Raw genomic sequence first — 22,999 nt, 5'->3', positions numbered from 1 at the left:
CTAGGTCTTATCTGTAAATTCCCCGTTTGTTCCTTGGTTTCATGTGATCAGCACTGACAGGAATATTTTGAAAGAACTAGAGCTGATTGAATTTCTGAAAACTGGAATCTGTTTTATTGGCATTACCGAATCTGTTACTCCTCTGTAAGAAGACAGAATCGAACTCCAAGTTATATTATGTGGAGTCTGCTTCCTTACTTTGGTCCTTTAACTGAATAAGAAAACACACTAGGTGTATTAGTGTGCAATGTTAGAAACTAAAAGGTTACTTGCTAATTGCTTATGTTTGCAGCTTTCCTAACTTTGAAGATAATAAGAAAAAATTGTAAATGAGTGCATCATCATATTTTTCCCCAAACAAGGAGTTTAGGAAATATTACTAGAAATACTGAGATAAGGTGTCTAAAAAAGAACTAAAATATACCCATATGGGGAACAGCTTGTTTACTTATTCCAGGACAATATTCTGCATTTGTGAAACAGAAAGGCATGTGGGAATAATTATTTGACTACTTAAGTCATTCAGCTGTTCCTCCCAATTTAAAATTGCAAAATTCTAAAACTTAATTTATGAAAGAGAAATCACTGACTATATAGAATATGTATGCCATACAACAGACCTATAATATTGATCAGCACTACCTTGCAAGATGTATGGTTTCTGGTTCACCATGGTCATACCTGAAGGAAAACTGTTGTGTAACTGAATAGCAGAATACTTAAGGGGAGAAGTCCTAAGAAGTTCTTAGCATTTGCAGGTTGAAGTTAGGGGCTAGAGAGACTGCTGCTCATTGCTCCTTGGGGGAGCGTACTTATTCTGAACATCTGCACCCTTTTCAAGGTCCCAGCAACCTGAAAAGTCCACTTGGCCATTTTTTCATGGGGATTTTATGATAAAGCCAGAAATGAAACCTTTATCTCCTGAGATCAGTGCTTTAACCTAGAGACCATTATTGGTCTCTAGTAGTATCATCCTTGTCATGTTTCTGTAGAGCTTTTCCATAAGCTTAGAATCTGTTCCACACCTGTCCAGTGACCTGCTTCTTCAAACACCAGCAAGGTGTATGTTAATAAATTAAAGCTGTTGGATTCAATCACTGTGTGCATTGGTGAGCTGCACTGCGCTACTCATCTGCCTTCCCAGTGCCTCTGTGATTTTACTCTTGCAGTTTGATGATATTCTGGGTTTCAGATTTCTTTAAGATGGCCTGAGACCTTTCCCAGCATTCTCTGTAAGGACAGACTCATTGTCACTTCTATCAGTGTGTTAATTGCTCAGTCACAAGTGAGAGCTGCAACAAAACTCAAGACTGAAAATAACTTGCATCACTTAATACTTAGAGTGAGGTTGTGCCTTTGCATTAAGCTGCACTACGCTGTGTGGGCCTGGTTCTCTGCACATCTGGCCAGGAACACAGCCAGTGACCTCCATGCTTATTAGTACTTACTCAGGGGGACCACAGGAGTGTGCAGGAATGGAGAGGAAGGAAGGGATGTGTGCAGTGTGCTCAAACATGCACCTTTGTGTAATTGTGACCGTGTCTAATAAGAAACAAATAGAAATAAGTTTCTTCATTAGATGGTACTGAGAACAATACTGTTGGGATCAATTTTAGAGATTCAGCTAATCACTGGAACCCCAACTTTCACATAAAATGCAAGTTTACTGAATGTTACAGAAATCTCTTCTCCACACTCACGTTTTTCATTGAAACTCAGCTCAGCTTACTTACAGCCAAATTGTGAACTCCTTTGCTGCTTTGTTAACATCTTTGCTCTGTTAACATGAATGAGTAGTTCTGGAGCTGTACAGAGCACACACAGTAGCCTTTCAAATGAAGGCAGGGTAGTTCAAACCACAATATTTTGTCTAAATGAGGAGAGGTGAATACCCGTCTTTCCTTATCCATTGCATATTGCTAAAATGTAGTTGTTTCAGAGTGTCACCGAAATAGAACAGTAACTTTTTGTCTACTATTCTTCCACATGTGTCTGTAGATTTAACATATTTTGGTGCTTTTTCTCTGTTCAACCATACTTATTGTGATTCTATCTCCCAATCAGATTCAGAGGCCTTGGGTCAAGTCTTCATTTCATGGATGTCAAGATGATCATTACCACTGACTCCAAAGGGACTCAGATTTGTCCTGTTTTGTCTTATTATGTGCCACAATGTGCATTACATACCATAGTTCAAAAAGAAAAATGAAATATCATACTTAATATTTTCTTTAAATTTTAGATTAATGCCCCTTAGCTGGTTTGTTTCTAGAAGTGGCAGCTATTGAGGCTTACAAATCTTTGTTGTACATGAGATGTCAGTGCGTATTACTCATATAGATAAAACAGGATTCCAGAGGACAGTGTCCAGAGCTGTTTTCTCCACTCAGAGCTGTTCAAGTAGAGTTGTGCATGATCCGAGGCAGCACAGGAAACGTCACTTGTATTTGTTCTTACCAGCACATCTAGATAAGTACTTAATTGTGTCTGGTCTTCATTATGATGATGTTTACAGCCACTATAGGATACTCTGCTTAAAAAGATTCAGAGGCTCTTGTTTGTTCCTTTGTTTTTAAGTCAGAAACCTAACCAAAAGGTTATGGTGGGTAGGTTCTTTTTGGCGCTGACTCACTTTTAAGATCTTTTTATATTGACAAATGTTTATGTCTCTTCTAAACATGTTTGAGTTATGCAATCTACTCACTGTGACCACTTCTAAATCTAATCCCTTTTCTTAATCGGTCGCTCAATAGTATAATAGTTATTAAGCATCTTTTGGAGGGATTTGAAACTGCTTAATTTGATGACCTATAATTGTGATTACAATGTATAATCCCCCCAATAGACTTGTATAGCCCACTTAATTCACTGTAGACATATTTTAGAAAATTAAGGGATTAAAAATGGTATTTCGAGGAACGGGAGGAAAGTACATTACTTATTAAATACATATTTCTTTAACTTATTGCATAAGGAAATCCCTGTAGGAGCGTATTTATAACCATCTTTTTACACTAACTACTTTATAATAATTTGGTGGTTCCTGAATCGCATAATGCTTTTAACCTCTCAGAAGAGTCTTCCTAAATTGTGTATATTTAACCTTAAACCTTCCATTGCCTCAAGGAAAATGGACAACATTAAGCAAGATAAAAAAAAAAAAAAATTCTTTTTCTGAAGAATATCTTACTAGATGTTGGAAGCAGTTCATACAAGGAGCTCACTTTTGAGATCCCTTTATCCTGATCTCAATGAGATAACCCACAAGAGGTATTTAAGGAAGAGCTCTTCAGGAGCAGCCTTGTCAGGAGCCTCGTATCACCCATTTGAGTTGCTCTTGATAGGCTTTTCTTTTTCTTTTTCTCCTACCTTTTTCATCCTTTCAAAATTATCATACTCATATTTATAATTTTTATTGACAACTCATGTAAATGATGTTATCTCAGAGAAAGAAAAACAGAAAACGACCAGAATTTTGCTAAATTGCTTTATTTAACATTTGACTGTGATGGAGAGAAAAGACACAGGAAGGTTAAAAAAAAAAACTCTGTAAAAGGCTTAAACACTTTCATTGCTTGTATCATTTCACAGTTCACATTTCTCCCCAGAATATAATTTTGTAATTATCTGGACTACAGTTCAGTGGTGAAGAAAGGGAAGCAGCCAAAACATTATAGAATGCTAAGGTAAATAGAAAGAGAAATTGTTTGTTTGTGATGTAAAATGGGACTTTTTTTTTTTTTTTAAATACTTTTAACTTATTTCCATTTGGCTTTGTAAAGAGAGTTGTGCGTATCTCAGAAGACAAATTTTGCCCTTCAGTTTGCTACTATATAGCTGTAACAACTCCAAGAAATACAGTTGGCGGTAGTTCTGTTTGGCACAAAACATTGAAGATAATGAATGAGAGAAAGCCAGCTATCTGCTACAGTACGAATCTTCTTCAATTCAAGAGAAAAATACATTCCCAGTGAAGTTCACTGTCAGGACAGTGCACTTGACTGATTGAAAGGCTGTTTATTTGAGTTGTCTTAGAAAACTCATCTCTAAAATTAGACAGAAAGAAAATAGAGAGAAAAGTGTCTTTCTGCAATAAACATTTAGAAAAAAAATTGCTTTTAGAGAATTACAAATCCTGTGACTTGATACTGCATCAGGCTCGTGACATTTAAGATAATACAAGTATTTCACAACACAAAAGCAAATCATGTAATTTAGCTTGCCTCAACAAGCATTGCCTCAGCAGGGGTCTCTAATTCAGCACAGACAAAAGATTTTATGAAGTTCTCAATATAAATACCCAGAGTACTCCTGGCACAGAAAGTACCTTCCCAGAGCCTGCACAATAGTCAGTTTTAGAGCACTAAATGTAATGAGTGGTTGAAATCTGTTGTGGATGGGGGCCAGAGTGAGTCATGTAGACTCAAGTATAAAATCTGTATTGAAACTAGACATTATATAAGTTTGACAAGAGCTAATGAGTATGCTTGTATGTGATTTTGTTAAAACTTCGTGTCAGCCTCTAATCGTCTTTACACACATTAGTCAGCTTATCCTCACGCTGTCCCCCGTGGGACATGTTACTGCAATAGCATGCTCTTACAACCCACAGAGAAGGGAAAGCAAGAAATTTAGTGACTGCAGATTCCCTGGTTAAAAAGCACTGAATGAAAGTATTTTAAAGGTTGTTTTATCACGGAGCCCTCTCAGTCATCTCTGCTGGAGATGTGGTTTGGAGCTGGAGCACCCAGCCTGCCAGCATCCCCTGGCCTGAAGGTCCCCAGGTGCTCAGTGCATTGCTGGAGCTGTGCTGTGTTGTTCTGGGTGGGCAGGGGAAGGGGAACTGTTGCTCTACCAGTACCCTAGTCCAGGGCGCTTAAAACCTCACTGGGGAGTTTTTTGGCATTCAGAGCAGAAGCCTGGGTTTTTTTCCTATCTTATCACAATTTGGGAGTTACAATCCAGTCTTTCCAGAAAAAGAGCTTTTTTCATGTTTAAGGTTCTGAAAATGTTCTGCCGTGCTCATGGTTTGCTCTAAAATCCATGTTACAATGGATATCCAGGCAGTTCACAGGGAGCCTTTCCAGCCAGGCTGAGCCAGTTGAGGAAAGGGGCTGGAAGAGGATTAGAAGCATTTCCTTTCTTGTTAGCACCTGGACTTCTGAGAAATTATTTTGAACAACGTATGCCAATATAACAGCAATTAGATGAAGCTATAAAAGTGAAAATTTGAGTTAATATTAGATAAAAACTGGTAATAAGATGTACTGGGCTGTGGAATAGTCTGTCTATGGAAGCCATTCTGCATGCAGTTTCAGAGCTCAATTAAAATACTTCTATACTGGCAGAGGGAAGACCTATTCTTTTGATAATCTGATAGAGCATCTCTAATTCTTTCACCTTGGGTATATTAATACTACACATAATTAAAATCGGATCATGATAAATTAACTAATTTGCCCGTAGAGTGATCAAAGGCCCTTTCACCCTCAGGGCTTGTTGGAGCTGCTGCTCCCCCCCCCCCCACGCTCCATTTTAATCATAAGTCTGAAATGTTTATTGGAAAAAGAAGTATTTCCAGGAATTCCACTCTGAAAGTGGCTGGCTCCTAAAGCTGATGAAGTGTAAGGATGCCCTCTGCTGAGCGTGTGCTCAGGAGTTTTGTTGGAAACAGCATCGTCCCCTGCTGGGTACAGAAAGCACCTCTCAGGCAGCTGGCTGCCAGGGCAAGGTGACCATTCTAACACGCATCGTGAATCGAATCTGTAGTACAGCCAGGATTTGAGGAAGAGTAAGCACTGAAGAAAATTAGCTTGTCGGAGTTTAAAAGAAAACAAAGAGAAACCAGTAACTCAAGTGTCAACTAACTTTCCAAAGATACAACACAATTTTGCAGTCCAAGCATCTGGAGATGATCAGAAATTCCCTCAAGTGGTGAAGGAAAACTGACGTTAAGAGGTCCTAGATACTTTAGCAATAATATATATCACTGTTTCTGTAGTATGCTTTCTTAGGCCTTCTAATGGTGTTCAGAAGCCATCTTAAAGTGAAGCTGTGCACATCATTTTTCTTATATGTGATATTTCAAAATTTTGCTTTTTGCTGTGCGTTAAGCCTATGTATGATTAAGTTTTTGTAACCATTCAGAGAAGGTAAAAAAAAAAAAAAAAGTGCATCTCCAATAACAGATGTGAAGTCTTCAAGAGGAATCCCATGTCACTTAATTTGCTTCTGGGAAGATTTGGGAATAACTAAGGAAAGGAGAGCTAATCTTGTGCTGCCAGTTTAAGTTAGATCAACATTTCCTATTTTTTCCTTCTAAGTTAAAGCCGAGTCAGGACTTCTTTGCATCTCAAACTGTTGGAGGAGGCTTAGCACCGTCTTAACTCCCTCTACGGTGTCTTTCCTGTCAGAGTGCTGCTAACTTAAACTCAGATGTACGCGCTGTGACAAGCAGTGATATCTTGATGAGGCCTATGGTGAGGTTTTTGTCATTGAATTAACTGTATAAATAATTCAGCATGCCTGAGGAAATCTGGAAGATGACAACTTCTGAAATATATATTAAAAACAAAGTCCTGAATTCTAATTAAAATTCTTGCTTATGGCAGTTTTCTCTAATAGAAGGTACATTTTTTTCTAGCCTCGATTTTAATCAACTGAATCTAATGCAACTAACATTGCACAACAGTTTGTTAATTTCACATTTTGTGGTAGTGTATGGCTGGAGAAGTGGCCTGAGTGGAACCTCATGCAGTTCAACAAAAACTGCAAAGTGCTGCACCTGGGAGCCAGCAGCCCTGTTCAGCAGTGCATACAGGGGCACCCCACTGCAAAGCAGCTCTTCAGTAAAGAACCTGGGGGTGCCATTGGACACCAGGTCAAATGTGAGCCAGCAAGGTGCTCTTGCAGCAACCAAAGCCAATGGTGTCCTGGGCTGGGTAGGCTCAAGAGCATACATATTTTCTGTGATCATAGAACAAAGGCATTACTGAAGGTTTTTCAGTGTACGAAGGAGGTTTCTCACCTTGAAAAAGTTTGCAGCAGTATATTTAAAATAGGATAATGATCCAAACAAGTAGATCATGTGTATACTTACGTTATAATACATGAAATATTCCTCTAAGTATATGAAATTGTGCAAGTTTGAATTCTCATAATGCATGAAAACCTTCCTGCGTGAAGCAGCTCATGCATAGGTTTCTCCCTGGTATGGAATGGAGATGTTTTTAGCCTCCCAGGTCCTGAACTGGCAATTCAAAGCAGTGTGATTGCCTGCTTGATTGTTTGTGAGATAACAGTAAGATTGGCAGTGACAGGGTAATTTACTGAAGATTGCAATGTCAGGCTATATCCAAGGGGGCTTGCTAGCATAAAGATGTGATTCTCATGACTGACAGGACACTGAGATTGATATGCCAATTGAAAGTTCATGGTGTCGTCAGAAGTGTTCGGTCACAGCAGCCCATAATCTGCTGCGTGATGAGGTCATTACAGACATAACACACTCACCTATAATAACAGGTGTAGCAAAAATACGATGCAGCTATAACAGCTAAATGTAAATTTGTCAGAAAGAGTAATTTATATCCTCTATTTTGTTTCTGCTGTTAGTGCTGATAGGATTCTCTTCACTGAGAGTTGTCTGAATAAAAGGACTGAGTGGACTAAATAGTGGACAGCTTTAAGTTCATAGTTTGAGAAGTGCCGCAAACCAAGAAAAGAGAAGAATGGCAAGAAAAAAATTCTCAGATCTTAGCAGAGAAATCGCCTTGAGTTATAATCTGAAGCTGATGGGGTCTTCACGGTGATTGCATAAAATGGGTGGAAAACAAACTGCAGCAAAATAAAAATAAAGATATGTACCACCATTTTGGAAGGGATTTCAAGATGAATGGAGCTCCTAATGTGAATAGGCAACTGACCTTAAAGAAATCTATAGCTCTTACAACAAGATAGTTTGTCTAACTTAAGTTTCCTTAGTGGGCTGAATGAAAAAATTGCCAGTATACCTTGGCAATTTTGTTCTTAAATCAGAATCAGTTGTTTCGGGCACAAACAATCTGCTGGAAATTCGGGTTAATTGTAAAATAAGAAAGCTTCGTACAGCTGATTGCTGTTTTTTTCCCTTCCAGTTATCATTCTAATGTAGTGCTGGTCTGTTTGGAAGATCTTGAAAATAAATGAGTCGTGATCTTTCTCTAACCTACATCTGTCAGCTGACCTTCTGGAATGGTGTTTCTTGTGTCTGTGATTCACTGTGTGCCCAGGCTGTATCTGTACTCAACAAATGAGACTGATGTGCCTTGCAGTGTCTCTGAAAGTTTACAGACTTGCAGATTGGATGCCAGATTTTTGTGATTTCTCAAAAGTAGATGAATGAATGTTTCTAAATTCTTACAGATATTAATACTTTAAAGTAAATAGTTACTAATTTACTAAGCTATTAAGTAGAACTCCATTAAGAGAAAACATTTAATTTAAATAATGACACGAAGGGAAGGGATGATGCTGGAATTTGTTACCATATGTGATAAAAATAATTATGATTCATCTGCCTGTGCAGATTGGTATCCCTGTTCAGGATTGCATTTCAATTCCCAGTGGTTAGATTATAATTATTTTAAAAAATATTTCTTGACAAATATTCTTCGTGGACAAAGTAATGTATAGTATGATGGCTGAGCCCACCAGTTTTGTCGCTGATCCTTTGTTACCCCAAGCACGTGACCAAGTTCTCATTCAGATGTTTATGAGAGGTGAGTTGCAGCAGAATTCCCTATGAATTACCAAAGTGGGTGCAGCATAATTTTTATTTTCGTCAGGCAACAATAGCAATAACTTGTTTCAGTCCCTCTCCTTCCCTCATCTCCCAAGATGGAACAAATGAAATTAAATGTCATAATTCCTAAGACTCTTATAGGCCAACAAGTAAATCTAAAAACTTTGTAAAGCAGTCATTTGGAGAGATTAAAAAAAAATCCTTTACTCCTTCCACTATTCATTTTTCCTCATTTTTATTCTTAATGGATTTCTTTGGGCTTGATTCTCCTCTAACACAGGTGTGAATTAACAGTAATGATGTTTAACTAATATACTTTATGAAAGTCTCATCTTTGTTGTATTTCTGGTTCAGTTACCAGTTTTCTGGCACAGAGATGCTATGAAGAGTATGCGTTAATGTTTTCTCCCAGTGCCTTGAGATGTCCATTAGATTTTTTTGCTTGATAGCACTGTGCAGCTGACTGAATCTTGATGATTCTTGCCTTTCAGATGGCTTGGTTGACTGCCTAGACCCAGATTGCTGCCTCCAGTCTACTTGTCAAAACAGCCTGCTCTGCCGGGGTTCCCGTGATCCTCTTGACATCATACAACAGAGCCATTCTGGTTCACCAGCTGTGAAGTCATTCTATGATCGAATCAAGCTCTTAGTGGGGAAGGACAGCACTCATATCATTCCAGAAGAAAATCCCTTCAACAGCAGGTAGCAAGCTATAAATATGACATTTCATCTATGTGGTTGCACTGGATGGGAAAATTTCTCTCAGAGCTTTTGTTCATGTTTTTACATGAGATGCTGCTTTCAGGTCCTTCTTGTGTTTCCATCTCAGCAATCAATTCCATTGAAGGTACTCTGTTGCAATTTATGTTATTGCTTTTGTTTTATAACACTTGAGTTTTATTTGCATTTTAACACACTGGCGACATCTAGAAGCAGGTTTCTTCCATTCAGCGAGAGCTGCTGAGCTTTATCATTCATAAAGACTGCAATGTACAACAATGGAAAATGAACTCTTGTTATGAATTTGAAGAGTTCTAAATAATGCTATAATATAGTCTTAATTGTAATTACTAACAACATTAAATTTAATTAAAAAAAAAAAACAGCTGAAAACACCCATCTTACTTAATTTCAAGCAGTTAACTTAGAAATAATCAAGCTATTCATGTATGAATGTTGTAAGAATTACAAATCTAGCCTGAACAGGAGCTGGCTACTTCAGACCTGAGACTCTTTTCAAAAAATCCCTTTAGAAATTTTAAATTCATTAAGTTTTATAGTGCTCTGAGTTGCAGGGGTCTCAGTTCTGTTTTATTTGTACCTCACATATTTTAGTATCTCTTTACATATGGCCTCTTAAAAGATTACCAAAAAAAGTCTGTGGTGTGCATTACTATAAATGAACACAGTGCTTCACACAAGTGTGGATAATACAGTTAGAAATATACAGCAGAGCATCCTAAGCATTTCAGAATAACAGAAGAGGCCTGAAAACAACCCTGGTATTACTAGTGGAAATGAATGTACATCACTTTAGAAATACATGAATAGGGGATAATGCAGGCCTTATAGCTGTCCCAGAACTGAACTAAATGTGTCCGTTTTTGGCAAAACACAAACCACTTTAATCCCCTCATCCCACAGCTTGGCCAGGGTCCAGGAATCTTTGCTGTCAGGTCTCTGTTTCTGTCGGTGTGCCTGAAGCCTGCTAAGGGTTGTGGGCAGCTCCAGCCCTGCCAGCACAAAGCCAGCTTGGAAATGGGACTTTTTGTTTTCTGTCTCTGTATAGCTACCAGTCAGAGGTGGTGGACCATGCCAGAAGTGCTTAGTGCAAGTATAGAATACTTTACACTTGCAAAGCTCAGTGCTGTGGTCCTTCTTGCAAGGCGCTTCTCCCTTTCATCTCTTTTTCTCGTGCATCTTCCTTTTCTCACCAATCTGCCTCTGTCAGGATTGGGAAGTGGGAGGAAGGGAGCCAGGAGAAGGAGTATCCTCTTCAGCTATGAGAGCAGGGAGAGAGGCAGGAACAGGCAACTGTGCCAGGGAGCAGCAGAGCAGGGAGGAGTGGGGCTGCTGCTTCCAGGAGGCTGGAATCCAGCAGTATGTGCCTGCTGCGTGCTCTCCAGCAGCAAAGTGCTCTCAAAAGAGAAAAAGTCTGACTGTGCCCAATTGTACAGGAATAACCAGTCTTCATTCCCTTTAGTTTAAGCAAAGCGGGTAGCCTGGTGGGTAAGAAAACCATTTATTTTGCCGGTGCATAGAGCGGGCCTTGTGTCAAATCCCTTCTCCAACTGACAAAGTGAAAAGCAAGGATTACAGATCAGGAACCAGTACACAGAGGTCAGTGAGTCCCTAAGATGAAGGTTCACGGACCGTAATTTGGAAAATCATTTGTATAAAATGGAGATATACTATTACACCATATTTTTGAAGTGTATGAGGCATCCACAGCTGGTGCTGTAACCAGGCAGGGTATTCTGAGAAGTGATGGGTCATCATTTCTGTGGGGCTTCAGGGTCACAGCTCTGGCTTGGCTGAATGTGAGGTGGCAAAGCTTCTGCAAGGCCTCATTAGACAGCTGCATCTGAGGTACAACCCAAGGGAAGGCATCAGGTCTCATTCCATCTTTACAGGCCTCAACGCACAGAGTACACATTTTCTTCATTTAAGTAAACGGAGAGAGCTGGGTGATCCTGTACTATCTTCAGTATTCTAATAAACCTTGAAGCAAATTGAATTTAGAGTAAATGAGGCACATGTGTTCCACCGCTCGGTTTATAAACACTGTAAGTGTTTTCATAACTAACTTTATTACCTTTCATTATTTTCTTTTCTAGTCTTGTGTCTCTTGTAAGAGGCCAAGTGGTGACTACAGATGGAACGCCTCTAGTTGGGGTCAATGTGTCATTTGTCAAGTATCCAAAGTATGGCTATACCATCACTCGTCAGGATGGCATGTGAGTTTGCTTCTTTCATTGAGTACCTATTCTTTTATGTAGTATCTTTGCTGATTAACAGATGGTGCAATCTATTGGAACCATGTGGTACCATGCATTTCATTCCTCCCAGGGCAAAGAGCTAATAAGTAAACACAAAAGTAATTTTTCACATGGCATTTTGAATGCTAAATGAAAGTAAATATGAAAAGGCTGACTTCTGATAATAATGTGTTAGCAGTCACACTCGTTTCAAATAAATTGCTCTATATCTTTGAAAACATTTGTGGACTACAGTAATACCCAGCTGAGAGCAGAAATATTTATCTTAAAATGCAAGGCAGAAGAATGCTGCTGGGAAAAAAAAGAAGAAAAAAAAGTTGCATCATTTTAGTATAATATATTTTGTTAAAAGTCCCCTTCTGTCTCTCTCTGTCTCTCTTTTTGAAGATCGGCTATATTTTCAGTTTCTTCAGGGTAGAATGTACTCAAAAGATTCTAATTGACTGTATTTAGACATTCTCCTGCTGTGCAAAGATGAGCTTTTTCCCCCTTGTATCATTTGATTTGAAATGCCCACAATTTCAGAAAAATAAAAATTGACATGTCATGGTTTATCTAGTTTACTGGCTGTGGTAACTAAAACAGTATATTTACAACACATACATTGTAAACATTTGCCTTTTTTTCTTACCTTTCATACAAAGAGTTGAATTACTTAATATGAATCAGTTGAACTATAGAGTATTTCACGTCCACATTGCAGAGTATTTTAGTGTTAGAATTACAGCATAACATTATTGATTTCAGTGGTTTAATACAACAGCAGTATGTGAGCTGAACTCATATTTAGATCTAAATAAATTATCTAAATCATTGAGTAATTTGTTACATTACTGTTTACACAAAACAACTGATAATCAGTTCTGTTGTCAGAACAACCTTGAATTATTTTGTGCCTTTAGGAAAGATTTCAGAACTCCTGCAGAGCTCCACGTTTCTGCTGTGATTTTGTAGAGGCTTGGGAGTAAATATCTAATCTCTATGAAAAATGATAGAAACAGTAATTCTGGATACAGTAATTCTTACCACATTTATCGAACAGAAACAGCTAAACTTTTCATTATTATTCTTACTGCCATGCATCCCATTACTTTTCTTGATGGACAGCATCTGTTAGGAAAGGAATAATTCAGTGCCCAGCCCAGTGTTAACTTGATTTCACTGCTGGTTCTGTGTATGTGGGGGACTTGCAGTAATAAATGTACTGGTTTGTTCTTTTTTTGGAAATTATTTTAATGCAGATTTTATAATGTATTGGAACATTTGTCCAGATGGCTACAAATCGCTGCTTGCCTTGACTGTGCTTCAGTCAGTCATTTTGCTGCCAGACATTCACATCCAATGACAGATAATTTGAAGCAGGATACTTAAAACATATATATTGCTATGACATTCTGTTAGCCAGGAGTGTTATTACTTGGATCATTCAGTCTCATTGCCTCTAAAGCCTGCCTTTTTTTTAGGTTTGACTTGGTTGCAAACGGTGGATCATCCCTAACTTTGCACTTTGAACGGGCCCCATTTATGACTCAGGAAAGAACAGTATGGCTGCCTTGGAACAGCTTCTATGCCATGGACACACTTGTAATGAAGACAGAGGAGAACTCCATTCCCAGCTGTGATCTCAGCGGCTTTGTCAGACCTGATCCAGTCATCATTTCATCACCACTGTCAACTTTCTTCAGTGATGCTCCTGGCCGAAATCCCATTGTACCAGAAACCCAGGTAAGAACAGAGGGAAAGATACAGAAATCGGTGGTCAGATGCTACTGTCGACGTAAGCACTTGCCACAACCACCATTTGTTTCCTGGAATTGCTACAGCAAAAAGCTCTGTAGAGCCGCATTCGTTCTGACAGATAACAAGTTTTCTAATGAAGTCCGTAGGAGATATCCTATGTTTTTGTCACCCAGACTCATTTGTCTTTGACTACCTTGCACCTTCTCACTATCACACAATATATAAAATATATATCTTTATTTCCATTGAAAGCTTACGTGTTTCAAGAGAATTTTGCAGAGGCTTTGGTGTATGCTATTAAGCACAGTCCCAATTTCTTGTATGCTGTTCAGGACAAAGGAAAACTTCAGTTGTTTTCAATTCTTTACTCCGTTAGTATTTACTTTGTATGAATTGCTGGTAGAAATTGCAGGTTCCTTTAGCTATATCTTGTATTCCCCTTGCACATAACTTACAGTAAAAGTGTTTGTTCTTATTTTGCTGTTGCAGTGGATTCTTACAAATAAAGGTGTATGCAGACACCAAATAATATTTTAAGCAGAAGCATCAACTGAACTCTGTCACTGCACTGGGTTGAAGATACTCATTACCAGTATTAGAAAGTCATTAGGTCATAGGAATATTATTAGCTTAGAATAGTATCTGCTATTCTAAGAAAACAAAAAATTAAAAAAAAGCCACCAAAGCAGTAATGTAAAATGTTTGATCTTTTTCATATTCAGGTTCTTCATGAAGAAATGGAGATCCCCGGCACGAGTATAAAGCTGATCTACCTGAGTTCCCGTACTGCTGGATATAAATCCTTACTTAAGATCATCATGACTCAGTCACTTGTGCCACTGAATCTAATCAAAGTTCATTTGATGGTAGCAGTAGAAGGGCATCTATTTCAAAAATCATTTCAGGCATCTCCCAACCTGGCTTATACATTTATCTGGGACAAAACAGATGCATACGGTCAGAAGGTTTATGGGTTGTCAGATGCTGTAGGTAAGTCAGTATATACAAGCTCAGTAGCTTTCCAAACACTTACAATTTTGTGTATGAAGCTGCAAAGATTTTCTGTGAGAAGCAGATATAAACTAAGCAGTTCTTGTCTTCCTTACACATTTCACTTGTGCATCATGTTCCTTTTATGTATTGAGGAGCACATTCAGAGGGTCTAGGCTACCACTGTGTCTGTTTCTTAAGCAGCAGCTCACTTAGAAGTTTTAGATCAGCCAATCGAATAAGCTGGTCGCAGGGACTTAGGTGAAATGTAGTCCATCACTGTGCCTTTATTCTCTTTCAGTTAACAAATAAATCTTGTCTTTTGAGTGACTGGCATTCTCCAGTGCATTTGGCATCTCCTGCATGCTGTTATTACAGTCCCTTGTAGTATGTTTGAAATGAAATAGTTTTCCTAATGCCATTCAATCTAGCAGTACTATAGCTACTTTTAGTTCCTTTATTTTATAGATCTTGGTTCTAGTGGGTGGGAAAATGGGTGAACATCACAATGTTTTTAAGTTTTCATTTTCATTTGAATATCAAGAAAGATTTTGTTGTAGCATTGCTAAAAATATGTATTGGAGTTGTGCCAACGTAGAATGAAAAATTTGCTTAAATTGTCCTTCTCCATATTTTTCTAAAATCTTTCTTGCTACAGTTTCTTTCTTATGTTCTTGCGTGAGATATTGCTTTCCTGAGTAATGCTTACAATGTGTGTTAGTGCTTGAAACACACTCAGTTGTCACTGCTTCTTGGTGTATGGCATGGAAAATGAACACAATACACGCTGTGAACATCCGGCAAATTAAGAATTTGATCTTGTCCTGTTATCTGATAGGAGAATATTATTATCATTTTTTTAATTATATTTCCCTCTCTCTTTTGACTAAAGCGGTCACTTCCCAAAGCCAGCTGTTCAATAAAAGGGATCTGCTCCCTGCAGAGTACGTGTGAATGAAGCTTAAAATTTGTGTTTAGTCAAAGATCTGAATTTAATATTGTAGATGAAAAGAGGGAAATTTAATCACTTCATCTTTCTGAGGTTACTGGGGACTGGAATGATGACCCATTTGAATGTGCATTTAATTCAGTGTCTGTTCAGCAGGTATATGAGATTTTATGTTTATTTTTTTTTCAGTTTCTGTGGGTTTTGAATATGAGACTTGTCCCAGTTTGATTCTGTGGGAGAAAAGGACCGCGCTGCTGCAAGGATTTGAACTAGATCCTTCAAATCTAGGAGGATGGTCTTTGGATAAGCACCATGTACTTAATGTCAAGAGTGGTAAGTCAGTTAGTTCCACATGTTTTCTGGGCTATATGGAGTTCTGACTGTGAATGCTTCTTATTTACATTATCTTTACCCTTTGAAAAGTGCAATTTCTTCACACTTTTTGTTTCATCTTTACCTTAGTAAAACATGGAACATGTTTTAATTGTCAGAAAATTTCTCTATAATTTCAACAGATTTTTTACTCTCTTGCCAAGAACTTCTTTCTAGAAGTCCAGATCTTCATCCTCTGTTCAGTTGTTCATTTATTCCCCTATAATTAGTTTCTGTCTTCCTTCCATGTTCTTTTTATCTTAACCGTATCCATTCCCAGTCCCCTTTGTTTGTCCTTTTCCATTGCAACGTGACGTAGGGTTTCAAAGGAGTATGAGACTCTGATAAGATACTAATTCTTGTCTTTTCCTTTTGACACCTGTTGTATTTTTTTTTTCCTCACTTTAAGTATCCTAAAACGAATATTCTTAGACTTACATTTTCTCAAAGACTGCTAAGGAGTTGAATGTTTGGTAATACATCATTTCATTCTTGTAAAGTGTTTTCTGCAGCTTTCCTGCTCTTTCTTGCAGGAATACTCTGCATCAGCAACTTGCACAATATATTATTGTCCAAGAAATCCAAAGGAGCATTCAGAAAAGGCGAGATCAGGCTATTCAAACACATTTTTAAGTGTTGTGCAGCAGATCAAGTGCTTCTGAGATGGCCATTTAGATAGAGCATGATATTCACTGGTGACAGCAGTGATGGCAGCTGTACTTGTCCCTGGAGAGCCAGTTACTTTATGTTATAGTTACACAGCAGTATTTCCAAAAGAGCACTAAATGTGGCTAAATGTTTCCAGCCAGATTTCTATCATCTTTGATGACATTGAAAATGCCCATTTTGTCGGAATGCACTCCTTTTTTTGGAACAGATACCTACTTTTAGAATAATATGTTTAAAAGAGAAAACCCATCTTAAAGGCCTTTCGGGAAACCTAATAAGGAACTTACCACTAGCTCCCTTCTTGTCTTTCATTAGTGATCCATAGGAGCTTTTCTAGGAGTTGCGTCTTTAATTTTCTGCACTGTCCTCATCTCTGTCATCTCCATTTGTGCAATGAAAAACTGAGAGGTGGAAAGGGAATAGTAAAGTTAATAAAAATTCCAAACAAAATCCAACACAAGAAGCTGGATTCAGAGGATCAGGGTGTGCTAACAAGTGTGTATGTCCTCTGTGCTGTTTGCTTCCTCACTCCATAGTTATTAAGACAGCCTGAACCACTGTGCCACCCTGTAGGGATGTATGATGATATTTTCTTTCATAATGAAGACCAAAGTACTGTGGATTTAAGCTTGGATTTGTGTTTGTAGCTGTATATGTGTGTGTTTTTAACAGAGAGTCCTCATTACACCTTTATTGTTTACTCCTGCAGACCTTTTTCACTGTTTTTGCACTGCTGGAGAACCAAGCATTGAAATCATATCACCGTTCAGTCCTTAACAGCAGATGCTGAAAGGAGAACTACCTGAAGTCACCTGTAACAAATGACTGTAATAACCACTTCTCCTCCTGTCTGTTATTAGGTATATTGCACAAAGGCAATGGAGAAAATCAGTTTCTAACTCAGCAGCCAGCTGTGATAACCAGCATTATGGGGAATGGGCGCCGAAGAAGCATATCCTGTCCTAGCTGCAATGGTCTTGCAGAAGGAAATAAGCTTTTGGCCCCTGTAGCACTGGCAGTGGGAATTGATGGAAGTCTCTTTGTCGGAGATTTTAATTACATTCGGCGTATCTTCCCATCCAGGAATGTTACTAGCATATTGGAGCTGAGGTAGGTGTTAGTCTTGGGACTCCGATTCTGTAGCCTGTGCTTAAATCAGCCTTTACCATTATTTTTATAATTTTGTAAAACATTGTCACTGTCAACCTATTCAAATTCCAGTGGAGAAATGGGGCACAGAAATGCAGAGTTCAAAGTCTATAACTAATCAGAGTAATGCTTATAGAGAAGGATGAAAAAACCGTAGTGCACACCATCTTATTCTCTCCTGGTGGTGATTATTTGAACACAGTCTTCTTTCATTTGTGTATATAATTTAGTTTTATTTGAAAAATGCAGAATTGACTGCCCTTAGGTATTGAGCCACAGTGATAAATAAAGAATTAACAGTCTTAGGAGATTAGAAAGGAGGTTTTCACATCAGTGATTTTCAGATCCACTTCCCCACTTCTTTCCCTTTCTTGTAAGTTTAGTTCTGTAGGTCGGCTAGTACAGGAAAAGTTGATATACAGAATCACTTTGCACCATCAGAATCTTTCTAAAATCATATTTCTATTCCTCTCAAAACATTGAGATTTTGTCACTTATCAGGGAGGGCATGAGTGTAGAGTGTACCACTTCACCCATTTCTGTTTCATTTCCTTTTTCGTTCCTCCAGTAGAAGGAAGAGCTATTGCTTCCAACCATAACTCATGTAACTGTTCTTTGTTGTTGATACACTACTGAGTATTTGGCAGAAAGCAAATGAGAAGTGGCTTGCATTGGCTGTCCTCTGATACTTCTGCAACCCGCTCAGGCAATAGGATCAGCACTCTTGTAAATTCGATATAACTGCAAAGCACGTTGATTGAATTTAAGTCATTAGCCTTTTTTTTTTTTAATAATATGAGCAATAACCAATACCTCTTCTTCTACTGTGCTTTTATTTTTTAATTAGTGGTGAAAAATGCAAAGTTAAAGAGCTGTTAGGGAACAGGAGGCCTAGCTCTATTTCACACCTCTCTCCCATTCATGTCATTCTGTTGATGTCCCTGTTGTGAATTCTGATTTATATAAGAGAAAAGAGATCAGACTTGGGCCAAATCAACTCTGAGATCACTGACACCTGCCTACACACCATCAGGCTGCCTTACTCTCCAGAGGTTTTAAAAAAGTACAAGTAAAAAACAAGTAATAGATCATCCAGTGCTTTCTGACTGGCAGCTTTGGACAGAGCACAAGAGGTAGCTGATCTGGCTATACGACCTGCTATAAACATTTCTATCAGCATACACTATAATTCTGCATTACATAGAACATGCTGATGTTTGGGTTTTTTTCAGCTAGTTCAGTTCTGCCTAGCTGTCTGGTGAATAGGACTACAGCATTATAGGTGAAGAGAAACATTTTCAAACTAGCATAGTTAATGTAAGGCATTTATGTCCATCTCATCTCCAAATGTCAGTCACTGACACAGTTTCTGAGCAGTTTCTGCAGGTCTGCAGCATTACTAGTCTGACAGCTTTGGTTTCCACCTAGGCAGGAGACAGCTCAGACTTTTCAGAATGTGTAAAGGATTATAGGAAAGACATCAGTAAAGATGAAGATGCCTATATTCCATTTCTGCTGTTGTCCATTTTCTCTTTTCTTTTATGAAAGTCTGTTTTCCACAGTGTAGTTTCTTTAGCTTCTTCTACAACTGTTAGCAATGAACAGTGAATCTGTTATGTTTTGAGTACTGTTGGACTGCTGCAAATGACTTGGCACCCCAGCTCTTAGGATCTGTGGTGGTCTTTTTACCCCTCATAGAGAATTAGGTAGGGTCCATTCCAGCAGTCAGGTACAGAAGTAGTTGTGATTCAGTGGCCATTTTAAATTCTGACTCAAATGGCTTTAATCCCCCAACTCTTGGGCATTAAAGTATAAACTGGAGTGAGTCTGCAGCAAGAATCAAATACAACATGCAAATAGTGCTTTCGTAATTATTTCAACAAAGTATATGGCTTTGTTTTGATTTCAGAATGGTTATAATTTTGGTTTTACATAAGCCAATATAAATCGTGAGTAGTGTACAAGTCAGAATAGGCCAGTGTGCTTATTTCCTTTGCACTGTTCTTTATGAAGGTACCTGATCTGGGCAGCTAACAGGAATCTTCACTCGAGTGCTGCGTGTCAACAATGAACATTGGTACTGCAAGCTGGGGGCTGTGCATTGAGTTCTGCAGGAGTCATGCACCTCACTCTTTTTTTCAATGTATATTCCTAAAAAGAAATGATAAACACAGTGCAGCACTGTGGTGTGGAGAATGTATTGACTTCCTGGAAGCAAAGGATTCTTTTGGCTTGTTTCTAGAAAGTAGACTAGGCATCAATTAATGCTACATATCTCCCATTGTACAGTATTTTACTGCTCACTTAAAAGATTTGGTTTTTGAACCTAATATTTGCTTTGATTGACTTAAATAGAATCTAGATAAGGTGCTACAAAGTCTCATCCAAACTTGTCTTAAGCACTTTTTTAGAGTCTGGGAGAATAGAAAAAAAAACTGTGTAATAGAAATTTGTTTAGAAATAGCCTGTTGGAAACCTGTTTTGATGAAAGAAGTTGCCCGTAGCTGGCAGACAATATCCTAATCCCTGTGCTTCCCCATTCCCACGTTTATATAAAGAAAACTGCCAGTTCCTCTCCCTCTCAGCTCACGAGCTGCGTATATTTCCATTTGAAAACTCTTCCAGTGCTCAAGAAAGTTTTCTGCAGCGTATATGGGGGTGGGGGATAAGGGAAGGGGTATCATACTAGGGAACTAGTTGGCAAGTGAATCACTCCTAGGCATTCTTCATCTGTAAGCCAAGATAAGGCTAGTGCTGAAAAGAGGTACCTTCTCCTATGTCCTTTTGTAAAATAAAACAAATACTATGTTTGCTTTACCATCTATTCTTCAGCTAACTGTTTGTTCTTTTTCCTTCTGTTCCCCTTCTATAAAGAAATAAAGAGTTTAAACATAGGTAAGACATGAGCTCTTTCCCATATAATTTGATATGGTTTGTTTGCTTCATTGTGTTTGCTTTTTGTGTTGTGCTTCTTGTGTAACGTTATGTTCTTCATGTACCATATATAGAAACATTTTATGTGCTAATTGTGTGTTATGAATATGATAAGCATTAGCAATTACAAAATGTAGTCAAAAAGCAACAAAACAAGTTATGACAGTAATTAGAAACTTATAGTAGAATGCAAGTATAATGAACCCCAAGCTAACTTCTACATAATCGTTTCTCCCCGCTGTCTATAACTGGTCCAAATGGTTGAGACAAATTATTAGAGCAGTTCTACAAATGCCAGAAAGTTTCACAAAAGCACCGATGACTGGAAATAGGTCAAAAATGCACTTTCTGGTCATTAGGGACTCCCTGAATGATGTCCTTACTTACAAGTTAGTTTCTGTTCTCTTTCATGGAATACATTCAACAGCTGGTTGTGTGAAATCACTAAAAGGAATCACTGTATGATTACAAGGGAGGAGCAACCTTTCTGGATGTGAGGAGTAAAGATTTTTCCTTTTGCCTCATCTGAGCACTAGGCTTTCTGGATGGGAGCAGCATAGGAAATACTTACGCCTTCTTCAGTGCCACACACCTTCATCCTCATAATATCAAGGGCAAGAACAAGAGAAGCTGTTAAAAGCTCTTCCATACTGTTCTGTCCATGACTTTTTTAAAGCTATACTTTGGTAGCCTTCGATTTCTGCTACGTAAGTTAGATACAGAAGATAGTCTGACTAAATAATGTAATTTCCTGTTCACAATGTGCTTTGGTATATGGAGTCTAACTCCACTGAATTGTTTTATCTAGATGAATTCATTCACAATTTGCTAATGGTTATTGGTGATGCTGGAGGCTTCTCATTTGCAAGTGTAAGCTTAGTTAATTCTTCAGGTGCATAAAGGTTTGCTCTGAGCAGCTTCTCTTTTTTGGTTATATTTCAAGAAAAGCTGTTGTAACACTGTTTATGCATGTATGAGAAGAGCAGCAACCAGGAGCTGATGCTGCCTATACTTGCTATCAGGCTCCAGGCTTCCTGGAAGATGGAGTAAGGCTGCAGATTGTAACTACTGTGCACACTAGGGAGGACTAGAGGAAGAGAGGCTTCTGGGCAATATCAGATGTTGTGGAAAGTATTTTAAAGTAAGGTATATTCCTTCATTTCCTGTAATTCAAATAAAAGATTGAAATGGTGCTGAGAAAAAAGACGCAAAAGGTGTTTAGTTGCTTAGAGGCCGGTTTGACAACTATGTACTATTCATTTATAAAATACATCCCTGTTTAAGGTAATACTTTCTTCAGTTTTTCTGAGACTGTGGACGCACACCCACCGGTTGTCTTGTGCCAGAATTGCTCAAATGTTTTTTGTGGAGCATCTTCCACTGCCTGTTCCCTTACCAGGCTCAGGAGCAAAAGTGAATAGGCAAGGTTAGCAGCTGCACTGAGTTGTGCCCTGCTCTGGAACAAAAGCTAATGGCCCACACCCTGACAAAACTGCTCTGAGGGAGATGCCAGTAGAGAAATACAGGCCAAGCCCCATGGTCACATCAGTGCCTGCAAGAGAGAGGGGGGAGATGAGCCACATTCTGCCGTTGCTCTTGAGTGATTCATACTTTGCGCTGTGCTGATAGCAGCAGGACACACCTAAGACTAGCTGTGGGCAGAAGGGAGGCAGGGGCATGCTCATGGGAGGGCAGGCACAGGCTGGCAAAATCATATCTGAGCAGTACAGAATCCTTTCCTGCAGCTCACAGGGCTGCAGCAAGGGTGGAGCAGCTCCCACAGTCTCTGCTGAGAGCACCCCAGGCCAGGGGAGTGCCCTGTCTTAAGCAGGCAGAAGATAGGTAAGGGCACCTCCAGCCTGTACATGCCTCTTCCCATCTCAGCAACAGGTTCTGGTAAAGACAGGCAGAAAAGATTGAGGATGACAACACAACAGGCCCACAGCAGCAGTGTGTAAGCCCTTTCTGTTCTGCTGCTGTTGCAAGGCTTTGACTTAAATTTGGGTGTCTTTGCAAAGTGAAGTATGACACAGCACTAGGGTCACAGTGAAATTTCTTCCTAAGTGTCAAGGAGAAAGTGTGGTGAAAGTAGAGCAGAATTTCAAAACAGTGAGTAATATGCAGGTGTTTGCATGGCTCAGATACTTGAGGGTGTGAAGAAGTAAGTGGAAGGAAGTACTTTGCTATGTGGCAAAGATTAAGCTTTGTTTTGGAGGGATGAGAAGGAATGTGGTAAAAGTGTAGTGAAAAGGTGCAGTCTGCTGCTGAAGATAAGGAGAGGAACTTGGAAAACAAAGAGATTGTGCTCTAATTTCAAGCATGTCACTGGTCTCCCTGTATAACCTTGTCTGCACCACTTAACCTCTCTGTGCCTCAGTTTCCTCCTCTGTAAAATGGGTGTAATACCCATCTTTA

The 22,999-nt window shown here is 38.8% G+C and overlaps 1 protein-coding gene across 10 annotated transcripts in view; it reads left to right on the top strand.

Annotated features, from left to right (window-relative positions):
- Nucleotides 1–22,999, top strand: part of TENM2 (teneurin transmembrane protein 2) — a 1,471,143-nt gene that overhangs the window by 1,425,723 nt on the left and 22,421 nt on the right. For all 10 annotated transcript variants that reach the window (XM_085236695.1, XM_085236691.1, XM_085236690.1 and 7 more), the window contains 7 exons: nucleotides 9,274–9,484; nucleotides 11,620–11,739; nucleotides 13,245–13,506; nucleotides 14,244–14,511; nucleotides 15,650–15,793; nucleotides 17,362–17,611; nucleotides 20,525–20,545. In XM_085236695.1, the coding sequence (XP_085092821.1) occupies nucleotides 9,274–9,484; nucleotides 11,620–11,739; nucleotides 13,245–13,506; nucleotides 14,244–14,511; nucleotides 15,650–15,793; nucleotides 17,362–17,611; nucleotides 20,525–20,545 (1,276 nt within the window). The remainder of the gene's footprint in view (nucleotides 1–9,273; nucleotides 9,485–11,619; nucleotides 11,740–13,244; nucleotides 13,507–14,243; nucleotides 14,512–15,649; nucleotides 15,794–17,361; nucleotides 17,612–20,524; nucleotides 20,546–22,999) is intronic.

The sequence above is a fragment of the Meleagris gallopavo genome, chromosome 15 (genome assembly GCF_905368555.1).
Source record: "Meleagris gallopavo chromosome 15, MGAL_WU_HG_1.1, whole genome shotgun sequence".
NCBI lineage: Eukaryota > Metazoa > Chordata > Aves > Galliformes > Phasianidae > Meleagris > Meleagris gallopavo.
The sequence above is the reverse complement of the archived record's forward strand: the minus strand, read 5'-3'. Positions and strand labels throughout refer to the sequence as shown.